General features: G+C 39.3%; 1 protein-coding gene across 3 annotated transcripts; it reads left to right on the top strand.

Annotated features, from left to right (window-relative positions):
* The first annotated feature begins 223 nt into the window (after positions 1-223).
* Positions 224-4044, top strand: LOC104907009 (probable serine/threonine-protein kinase WNK9). Of its 3 annotated transcripts, none has more exons than XM_010695856.3 (7): positions 224-557; positions 680-717; positions 1034-1255; positions 1452-1672; positions 1992-2149; positions 2244-2673; positions 2752-4044. In XM_010695856.3, the coding sequence occupies exons 1-7, from the start codon at positions 480-482 to the stop codon at positions 3852-3854; spliced, it is 2250 nt and encodes a 749-aa protein (XP_010694158.2). In that variant the 5' UTR covers positions 224-479; the 3' UTR covers positions 3855-4044. The 3 variants fall into 3 exon arrangements, with proteins under 3 accessions (XP_010694158.2, XP_048497297.1, XP_010694157.2); XM_010695855.3 differs by having other exon boundaries at positions 225-557; positions 1028-1255; XM_048641340.1 differs by lacking the exon at positions 680-717 and having other exon boundaries at positions 1028-1255.
* Positions 4045-11110: the final 7066 nt, after the last annotated feature.

Raw genomic sequence — 11110 nt, 5'->3', positions numbered from 1 at the left:
TGACAAAATTTCCTATTGGAAAATGGCATCAAGAAAGAAATGGGCTTCATTTTCTCAATCTTCATTCAAGATCCAACTCCCATTTCTCAAATCTCACCCAAGTTTTAATGGTAAGTGGGGCCAAAGAGAGAGAGAAAGACAGAGAAAGCACAAACGCATATTGCCTCGTTGTCCTTTGTTTGTCTCCTGTGTGACTTTGAGATAATAGATAGTTAGTTGTACATTACCTTGTCCTTTTGATTGATCATTTTTTTATATTCCCAAACTCATCCACTTTCTTTCCCACTTCTGGACTCTCTCTCTCTAGTTCTCAAACATTAAACACCCAATCCTTTTTACATTATTGTTACTTGTTAAGTTTGATAATATCGAAACTTTGGTACATAATACGACATTCTCATTTGTCACCTCCTAATTAGAAAAAAAAACAGCTTTTTCAAAGTCAAAATCTTTTCTTTATCGTTAAAAAAAGAAAGGGAATGAATGCTGCTTTTAATCATGAATCAGTTGATTCCCCTGATTATATTGAGGTTGATCCCACTGGAAGATATGGAAGAGTGAGTAATCCCCAATCTCAGTTTCTTAATTACAATATTTAATATCTAATCTATCTCATTTTCTCCCTAATGCAGAATTTGCATTAACTTAATTTTTTATTTTATTTTATTTTATTTTTCAGTATAATGAAATTCTTGGCAAAGGGTCCTCTAAAATTGTGTAAGCAATGACTCCCTTTTTCTCCCTCTCTTTTTTTTTTTTTTTTTTTTTATATATGGATATTTCTTCTTTTTTAAGAATTTGAGCTTTAATTTGAAAAATTAAGTTCCAATTTTTGTTGGGTATTTCTTATTCGTTAAGAATTTGACCTTAAATTTGCAATAATTAAGTTCCAATTTTTGTTGAGTATATCTTGTTTGTTATTAAATTTGCAAAGAATTAAGTTAGAGCTTTTAATGGGTATTTCTGCTACCTTGATTTGATATTTACTTGCTTGTTATAAGTTTAAAAAATGTGGAATTTTTTTCAGGTACAGAGGCTTTGATGAATTTGATGGAATTGAAGTGGCTTGGAATCAAGTTAAGCTTACTGATTTTCTGCAAAGACCTGAAGATCTTGAAAGGCTTTATAGTGAAATTCACCTGCTTAAAACTTTGAAACATAAGAATATTATGAAATTCTATACTTCTTGGGTTGACATTACTAACAGGAACATCAATTTTGTCACTGAAATGTTCACCTCTGGTACTCTCAGACAGTAAGTCCACTTTTTGCAATTACAAGTTAGAAGTATTTAATTGTATACCATAATTTGAGTAAATCATTTGACAATCAAATGTCTTTTTACTACTTTGTAAAAAGAATAATATTTTATTAGACCCTTGATTAAAGTTCTGACTTGTGAGTATCTGGTGATTAATTGATATATTTTTTGTGGGAAATTTTTATTAAAGGTATAGGCTGAAGCATAAAAAGGTGAACATTAGAGCAGTAAAACATTGGTGTAGGCAGATTTTGGAAGGACTTTTGTATCTCCATAGTCATGACCCTCCAGTGATACATAGAGATCTCAAATGTGATAACATTTTCATTAATGGAAACCAAGGGGAAGTCAAGATTGGAGATCTTGGCTTAGCTGCCATACTCCGGAAATCTCATGCCGCCCGTTGTGTTGGTAAGTTTGAGCTGTCCGTTTAATCATTGAAATTGTCTTTGAAGGTAAAATTGTAGTATGATGATAATACAATGATTGCCTGTATTTAATCTTAGTTTCATTATTTTCCCATATGGTAGTGACTTCTATTCTATTATTCAGACATTTTTTTATAGATGTAAAATACCACACTCATATAAGATAGTACCAATTATATTGCTTCTTATTTGGAGATTCTGGGGTTACAATGAATTATTCACATCATAATTGATGGAAGGGAATTAATTGTCTTTTTCCTAATGCTACCAAATTGTGAAAATTCTTGTGCCACTTATTTCAGGTACGCCCGAATTCATGGCTCCAGAGGTTTATGCTGAGCAATACAATGAATTAGTTGATATTTACTCATTTGGGATGTGTGTACTCGAAATGGTTACCTTTGAATATCCTTACAGTGAATGCACACACCCTGCTCAAATCTACAAGAAAGTAGTTTCTGTAAGAACCCAGGAAATATGTTTATGTTCACTTTCAGAAATCAATAATGTGTCCTCAATCAACTAAATTGATATAGTGAATTTTTTTGTGATAGGGCAAAAAGCCAGATGCTCTTTACAAAGTGAAGGATCCAGAAGTGCGCACCTTTGTTGAAAAATGCTTGGCAACTGTGTCTGATAGATTTTCTGCTAAGGAGCTTCTAGAGGATCCTTTTTTGCAATATGATGATGAAGGATATGATCTAAGGCCAAGTGATCATGATAATGATTATAGAAAATTAAGTCAGGTGCTGCCATTACCTTGCCAGAATGAGAACTCTTTGGTGAGTAGTAGTAGCTGTGACTATGCTGGTTACGAACCAGATCATGAGCACGAGTACCAAACTCTAGAGTTGGCAGCCAATGAAGTTCAGCTATTTAATTTTCTTGAGGATGACAATATGACAGATATGGACATCGCCATCAAGGGAAAAAAAAGAACAAATGGTGATATCTTCTTAAGACTCAGAATCACAGATAGAGAAGGTACTGGTTTTGATGTTATTCTTCTGCTATTTCAGAGCGATTACACAAAGAAGCTAAAATAATCTACTTTTTTTTCAGGGCGAGTACGAAATATCTACTTCCCTTTTGACGTTGAGATTGACACTGCTATGAGCGTTACAACGGAAATGGTTTCTGAACTAAGTATTAAGGAGGAAGACGTGAAGAGAATAGCAGATATGATAGATTGTGAGATTGCTTCTTTAGTCCCTGATTGGAAGAAGCATTGGTATGAAGAAGAAGAAGAAGAAGAAGAAGAAGAAGAAGAAGAAGAAGAAGAAGCAGAAGAAAAAGAAGAAGAAGAAGAAGAAAAAGAAGAAGAAGAAGAAGAAGAGGAAGAAGAAGCCGAGTGCGCAACCATAAACAATGATAAAGATTGTGTTATTGAGCGTTTTTCTTTAGCGGATTATCTTTCTTTTGGCAGCCCCAAGCTCCGCAATGTCCAACTCCTTCGTTGCTCCAGTCATGGTTCAACTTCTATGCGTGGACGTTTCGAGGAGATAACTTACCCATCTGAGGTGGATGGGGCAGAACCTGGTATGCTATTAGATACAGATGCATATCCTCCTCCTCCTCCTCCTCCTCATCATCATCATCATCGCCGACCTAGCTTAAATTTCCACCTTGGTGAACCCTTTGAATCTCAAGATGAATCAAGTTTTGAGAATGAGACGAGGACCACCAAAAATTATATTCCAACCCAAACACCATATACCTCCCCTGCTGGCTCCATTGTAGATGATAGGGAGTATGAGAATGAGGCAAGGAAGGAGTTGAGGTGGCTGAAGGCCAAGTACGAAATGCAACTGAAAGAACTGAAAGATGAACCCTTAAGTGTAGATATGAAGGCACGGTTCTTAGTTGCAGAAAAGGTATACAAAGGTCTGAAGAGGAATAAGAAGGTTTCCGTTCATCCTCTGGAAAGAGGATTAGATGAGAAGGATCTGAAATTTGTGCTGGAAAAGCATTTTTCGCCTCAATTTGCTTCAACCCCTAGTAGGAGGAAGTTCATTGATTTCACTAATTTTCCCACTCGAAAATTGCAGAGTGAGTCTTGCAGCCCGGAGAATATAATCACTGCCAAAAGTTTTTACACAGGAGCCGTGCTTCCACATTCTCTTCAAAGAACAACTTCTTTACCTGTTGATGCTATAGAATTTTAAGCCAACTATCAGAGTAACTTATTTTTCCTTGTTATTTTCCATTCAATATTGTCAATATTTTCCATGAGTAAACATTTAAAAGTACAGGCAATTTTCCCCCTCATTGAGAGAAATATATTCAATGTTGTAAATTGTGAATATGTGATAATCAGTTATGGGCATTCTCTTTGGACCCGTGTTAGCTTTCTGATATTCATGTAGTGAAAAAGTGTCTTACATTGCCAATTATAGTAGCAAAACTTTTTATAGATGCTGGTGAAGAGGCCTGGCATTGACCTGGTAGAATGTAACTAATATCACTAAGCTGTTAAAATAGAATTGTCTACGTGTGATGAAAAATCTAGCAGTTAGAGGGATACTGTGTGCCCAAGATGTGGTAAGAGTGAAGAAACAAATTTCCACGCTCTTGTGGATTGTTGGAAAGCCAGAACTACTGTACATCTCTCTTCTTTGTCTCGATGTGTGGCAGATGAATGTGAATCCATTTTGTGAATGGTGCATCAACAACAGGTAGCAGAGAAAAGCAATGCTGGCAGCTCATGCTACTTTGACCATCTGGATTGACAGAAACCAATGGGTTTTCAGTAAAGAAGCAAGGAAGAATAATCATAGCAGCAAGCCAAGTCTTGTTGGAGTTATGGACTATGAGAAGGCCGATGAAAGTACTAGACTAATAACGGCCGAGTGTAGCAGCAAGAGGCTGTGGACACCCCCCGGATGTTTTTAAATAAATTTAGATGCTGATATGCAGCCATGTTTCCAGGAGGCAAATTCGGCTTTGGGTCAGTTTTGCTGGACAAAGTTGGTGATGTTCTTGTGGCAGGCCTGCCGGCTAAGCTATACAATGGTGAGTGCACAGTAAAAGTGGCAGAGGCTCTCTCAGTCCGACCTTGTGATAAATGATACGTGCATAGTTCAATGTAGTTGAGGAAGAGTAAGATTGAGGATTTATCTTATATGCCTAACGTTGCGAATCAAATGTTGGCATCGTTGTCGTGGAGAAGTATAAAGTTTTACTAAGAACTCAAAAAGTTTAACGTGCTGTTTTTCCTCGCACATTTTGATATGTGATTTATTGTCTACCTTTTTTGTATTATTGTCCACGGATTCTGTTACATATTCCCAAGTCTATGTTAGATTGTGTCCTTGACCTCTGTTAGTTATAGCCTTATAGGTACCCTTACATCTCGACTTCAGTCATAATGGAGTTTGTAAGCTGCTAATTTGTTTAGGATCGCTAGATCAGTAATGCTTTGAATATTGATAGAAGTAGCTAGTTTCCTATTGCATCTGATCCAAGGTTGGTCTAGTGGTTACATGTCTTCTTTTCTCTCATGTGACAAGTAATCCTACTAGATGCTTGGCTATGATTTCTTTAGTCTTATACAATTAGGAGTTAGGGTAACTAGTACTTGCTTAGTGTATTAACTACTCATGGGGCTATAATTTTGTAATGGGTGCAATTGGAAATTAATGAGAATCAACTAAATTGTAAAAAAAAAAAATAGTAGTATTACCTCAGAATACCAAGTGCTATGAAATACAATCATTCTTTTTCCCTTTGAAAAAAAAAAGTTCACTGAAAAACAAGATGATATAGAAGTTAATACTTCAGTTTGTATACTCCATATTACTAATTTCATTTGCTTCACTAACTAATCAAATTTAAGTTTTGTGAAAGTATTGGGTCAGACCGTTTGACCCAATATTCTCGTCAGACGGGCTGAGCCCAGTACTATAATATACAGCAAAGGAGAAAAGAAAGATTAAAAAGAAAAAGGAAAAGAAGGTTCAAAATAGAAAAAATAGAAAAATCAAAATATCCAAAGTTATAGACCCATTTTCTCTCCTTCTTCTTCGCTGAAACTTCCCTTGCTTTGCTGAAACAAAATTGTGATGTTTTTGGATTATGATGGCACTCTCTCTCCTATTGTTGATGACCCTGATCGAGCTTTTATGTCTGGTACACCTTTTACTGAGAAAGAGGATTTCTTTAGGGGAAAGATTATTGCTACATTAAAGAAATTTCTGGATCTGTTCGTAAGAGAATGTTGCAGTCCTACAGCCTATGGACCAACATTCTATAAGTATTTGGAATGAGAAGGCCAAGCTTCTTTGCAGTGGACATGTTGAAGGAGGTTGATTTTTTCTATCTTTTTTGGAAAATATAGATGAGGAGGACAGTGAGAAAATTAGCTAGATATTTTCCCACAGCAATTGTGGAGCGGAAGATGTCGAGACAAAGTGTACAATTTTGTTAAGCTGGCAGAAGAGGAATGAAGAAGAAGGAGAAAGTGAGAGAAAGCAGAGGTTAGTGTTTTGTTTTCTTTTCAGTTGGACTTTGTTTTCTTTCAGTTGGACTTTGTTTTTCTTCAGTTAGACTTTGTTTTCTTTTCAGTTGGACTTTGTTTTCTTTCAGTTGGACTTTGTTTTCTTTCTGTTGGACTTTGTTTTTTTTCAGTTGGACTTTGTTTTCTTTCAGTTGGACTTTGTTTTCTTTCAGTTGGACTTTGTTTTCTTTCAGTTGGACTTTGTTTCGTAATATGTATACCAACTTAAACAAATAATAGACCAACTGAAACAAAAAATGGACCAACTGAAAGAAATAATGGGCCAACTGAAAGAAATAATGAACTAACTGAAAAAAATGAAGACTACCTGAAAAAAAAATGAAGACTACCTGAAAAAAATTAAGACTAACTGAAAAAAAAATTGGAACCACCTGAAAGTCGTCCGACCAAAGATTATGATCGGACGAGTCCGACACAATACGTTGTCTTAAGTTTTACATAGACAAATCACCTGATTTGCAAATTCGAGTAGATTATATTTGGTTTTGTGTACACTTACCTGTATTATTACGGACATTATTTACGCCTACTTTATAATTCGTTGTAGGCTTGTAGCTTGTAGATGGATATTGGCTAGTACTCTAAATTTGATCCTTGAAATCTATCTTAAACTTGTGAGTGCTTTAAGCGTGTAAGAAGTTTGGTGATAATAGTTATTACAGAGACTGGGTGTTTGGGTACATTATTTTTTTTATCCATATGAGACATAAAGGCAGTTTAAAATACAAAGAAGGGGAGGGTGAATCGAACCTGTAACATATCTTTCACATCACCTCAATCTTAACAACTAGGCCAAGACATCCTTGGTGGTATTTGGGTACATTATCAGTTTATTCCTAACTCGTTCTTATAAATAGGATGAATGCATTTGATCTTTAAAATCTATTTGAACTTTTTAGTGCTTTAAGCGTGTAACAAGTTGGGTGATAATAGTTTTTTTTCGAAGGGATGGGTGATAATAGCTGTTTCACAGACATAGTGTTTTGATACATTATCAATTATTTGTTAACACGAGAATTTCTATTAAGGACCGCATTTCGATCGATGGTAATTTGGTAAATGTTGTTCATAGCTCAAAACCTTTCCGAAGACAAAGTGGTATATTATGTCAAAACAACAAATATTAAATATAAAAGGTCGTATATTAATTCTATATTACATTTCTAAAAAAACGTAGCATATGTATGGGGGCTAACTAAATTCCATATCGGTCCTAAGGAACCGCTAAAGACCGTCATGGTCAATTCATTTACGATAGAGCCGTTGACTGCGTCATACCGACTTTATGGGGGTACCTTTATAGTACTCCTAGCTTGGGCCATTCTCATATGGGCCTAGGTCTGATCCAATGTTTATCTATATGCCTATGGGCCTGAAGATAAGTATTGAAAGAGGATAGAATTGTATCCAACCAATAGGAGCAGAATCCTATCTAATCAAGGACACTGCCGGCTCCTATAAATACCCCTTGATCTGAGTCATAAGGTACGCTCACATATATTATTATACTCTACTTGAGATGTACCGACTATTACCCTTTACCGACTTACGCATCAGAGGGGCGTTCCTCGGACCAACCCCGGAGGTTAGCTTACGTGTTTTGTCTTGCAGGACCTCAAACCGGCTTATACACTTGAAAGATATCGGTTCACTCCAACGCATTTATTCCATATCGGAACAATTAGCGCTAGAAGGAGGGGCGAATCATACCTTTAGTCTTAAGTCATAATTTTGCTAGCATACCACTCTCATGGATCCTAAGCAGACTTTTGGGATGCCGGAAACTGATGAGAACAATGTTCCACAAGCTAGGGAAAGCACCACCGGGTTTGTCAACTCCGCAAAAGGTGGTGGGATCTTTTAGGCCATTTGTTGATAAGGGGAAAAGTGTTAATGAGATCCCTCAATCAGATCTCTTTGAGGCGCTCCAGCATATGTTCACCCTTAAACAACTCAGGAGTGCTGCGGAGGTCTTCCAAGCCATGGCGAGCCAGACATCACCGGTCGGTCATACGGCAAGCGTCCCTGAGTAGGTCCTATAGCCCTGTGAGAAAGATGCGTTCTCTCGCAACGGGCCGCCAGGGTGACCAAGGCCGGAATGCTCGGGATCAGGTGGAGAATTCCAAGACCCCTATGGAGCCGCTGGGAGGAAGAGGCGAAGAGAAAGATCAGTTCACTGAGATACAACAGTCGACTCAACCTAGAAGAGAAAGCGAATATCGGCGAAGAGCACCGGTATCTCTTCATAATTTCCCTTTCTTGATGGCCATACTCCATGAACCCATCACAAAAAATAAAGATGCCGACATGCAAGTATGACGGTAAGACGGATCCAGAGGATCATATCTCTGCGTACGAAAGACACATGTTGCTGTACATTGATACCGACTCAGTATGGTGTAATGTTTTCCCTTCTACTCTATCGGGGCTAGCCCAGACCTGGTTCAAAAGCATACCGCCGGCAACTGTCTTTGACTTCCGGCAGCTCACTTCCATGTTCATTACATACTTCGTCAGTAACAAGCGCAATGAGAAAACAACCGGCGAACTGATATCTATCAAGCAAGGAGAGATGGAAAGCTTGAGGGATTACATAGGACGCTTCAATTTCAAAGTCGTCATTATTTCCAGCCTGCAGCAAGAGGTAGCATTCCTAGCTTTGATGACGGGGTTAAGAGACTGAACTACCTTCAGAAGCTACCTAGTTCGCAAAAAGTTGACTAGCTGACTAAAGTTCTGAGAAAGGCAGAATTTGACAAGATGGCGACTACAAAGCGAACCGAAGGAGATAGGAAGGAGAAGGATAAAGACAACTATCAGACAAAGAAAAAGCCGGACAATTCTAGAATAAAAGAAGAGAGTAATTCGGTGAAGAAGGGACAGAAGGGCGATCTGACTGTTATCGCAATTACACTCCTCTAACGATGTCCAGAGCCGAGATCTACGAGCTCCATAACAAGCACGATAAGTGGCTGAGGCCCAAGAAGATGTTCTATAAGGGCCAGGATAAGTCGAAGTGGTGTGACATCAACAGACATTACGGTCATATCACTAACGACTGTAAAGACCTGAGGGACGGGATCGAAGGCTTGGTACGAAGAGGTTACTTCAAGCAGTACCAAGCTAGAACGGATAGAAGCGACCCGTCCAGAGAAAATAAAGACGACGGTAGGAAGTCGGTAAAGGAGCGGATCACTGAGATTCATGTTATCTCAGGAGGACCGGCCCACAGAGATAGTATCCACGGTGCCAAGGCGAGCTTGAAAGAAGTAAGGCACCAGGTAAACTACAATAACACCGCATAATGGCCGGCGCCCCAAGCACGCCGTCTGTAGCATTCACATTAGAGGACGCCAAAGGGATCATTTACCCTCACGATGACCCCTTAGTAGTATCTCTGCAGATCTCGACGGGGATGGTTCATCGCATCTCGGTGGATGACGGTAGCTCCGGCAACATCCTCTTCATGGACACATTTGAGAAAATGGGTCTTGGGGTGTCATGTCTGAAACCGGCCTCTTATCCCGTGATCGGAATTACAAGGGCTACAGTTGTCCCAGAAGGTACAATCAAGCTGTCGGTCAAGATTGGAGAAGGATCCCAATCTAGGGACTTGATGGTGGAATTTCTAGTGGTCGACGTCTCGGCTGCATACAATGCCATCATTGGACGACAATTAATCCACGACGCATAGGCTGTGGTATCCACCTACCATTTGACGATGATTTATACGTAAAATACAGGAAGGCCGGAAAAAATAAAAGGGAATCAAGAGTCAGCTAGGGCATGTTACCTAACGACTCTAAAGAATTCTGATCACATGCGACCAGCAGAAACGGCACCATCAGAGAGAAAGAGGCGTAGGGCTGAAAATAAGGCTAAAAGGGACTTATCAGTCGAAAACTTCGAGGGAAGGCCGACAGACTTGCTGAGACCTAGCCCAGAAGGCGAGACGGAAGAAATCAGCCTTGAGCTGCTAAGGCCGGAGAGAACGGTCAAGATTAGGGCTGATTTGGTGGACGATTTCAAGGTCACCTTGATAAGTCTTCCGCGCAACCACGCAGACGTCCTTGCATTCTCGACGGATGAAATTCCGGGGATTGACCCGACGTTCATGGTGCATCGGTTAAATGTCAACGAGGACGTGAGGCCGGTAAAACAAAAGAAAAGAAACTTTTATGCGGAAAATAATGCTGCTATCAAGGAAGAGGTTGATAAACTGTCGGCGGCAGATTTTCCTCGGACCATGTGACTACCCGGAATGGCTGGCAAACGTGGTAATGGTCAAGAAGTCGAACAGGTCCTGGCTAATGTGTGTAGACTTTACCGACCTCAACAAAGCCTTCCCCAGAGACTGTTACCCATTATCCAGAATTGACCAGCTAGTAGACTTCACTAGCGGCCATGCCCTACTCAGCTTCATGGATGCTTTTTCAGGATATCACCAGATCAGCCTCCTAGAATGTGATAGGAACAAGGCAGCATTCATCACTGATACAGGGGTTTATGCTTACAAGGTTATGCCATTCGGTCTGAAAAGTACCGGTGCTACTCATCAGAAGCTGGTGGATAAGATTTTTGAGCACCAAAAAGGCGGGAATGTGGAGGTATACGTGGACGATAGCATTGTGAAAAGCCTCACAAAAGAGGCCCATGACGTGGACCTTAAAGAAACCTTCGCAATCCTCCGCAAGCAACAAATGAAGCTGAACCGTAAGAGGTGTGTATTTGGGGTTAGGTCCGACAAGTTCCTGGGCTTCATGGTCAGCAAGAGGGGGAAAGACGCGAACCCTGATAAGGTCAAGGCAACCAGTGAGCTTCCAGAACCAAAGAGTATCCATGATATATAAAAGCTGGCAGGAAATATGGCAGCCTTGACTAGATTTGTCTCCAAATTGGCGGAAA

This window comes from Beta vulgaris, chromosome 3 (assembly GCF_026745355.1).
Source record: "Beta vulgaris subsp. vulgaris cultivar EL10 chromosome 3, EL10.2, whole genome shotgun sequence".
Classification (NCBI taxonomy): Eukaryota; Viridiplantae; Streptophyta; class Magnoliopsida; order Caryophyllales; family Amaranthaceae; genus Beta; species Beta vulgaris.
This window is presented reverse-complemented; position numbering and strand designations above follow the sequence as displayed.

Excerpts from the sequence above, each read along its gene's own strand:
- LOC104907009 (XM_010695855.3), top strand. The coding sequence starts at position 480 with ATGAATGCTGCTTTTAATCATGAATCAGTTGATTCCCCTGATTATATT. Across the intron at positions 1,256-1,451 it reads ACCTCTGGTACTCTCAGACA|GTATAGGCTGAAGCATAAAA; the intron begins GTAAGTCCACTT and ends TTTTTATTAAAG. Across the intron at positions 2,150-2,243 it reads TCTACAAGAAAGTAGTTTCT|GGCAAAAAGCCAGATGCTCT; the intron begins GTAAGAACCCAG and ends TTTTTGTGATAG.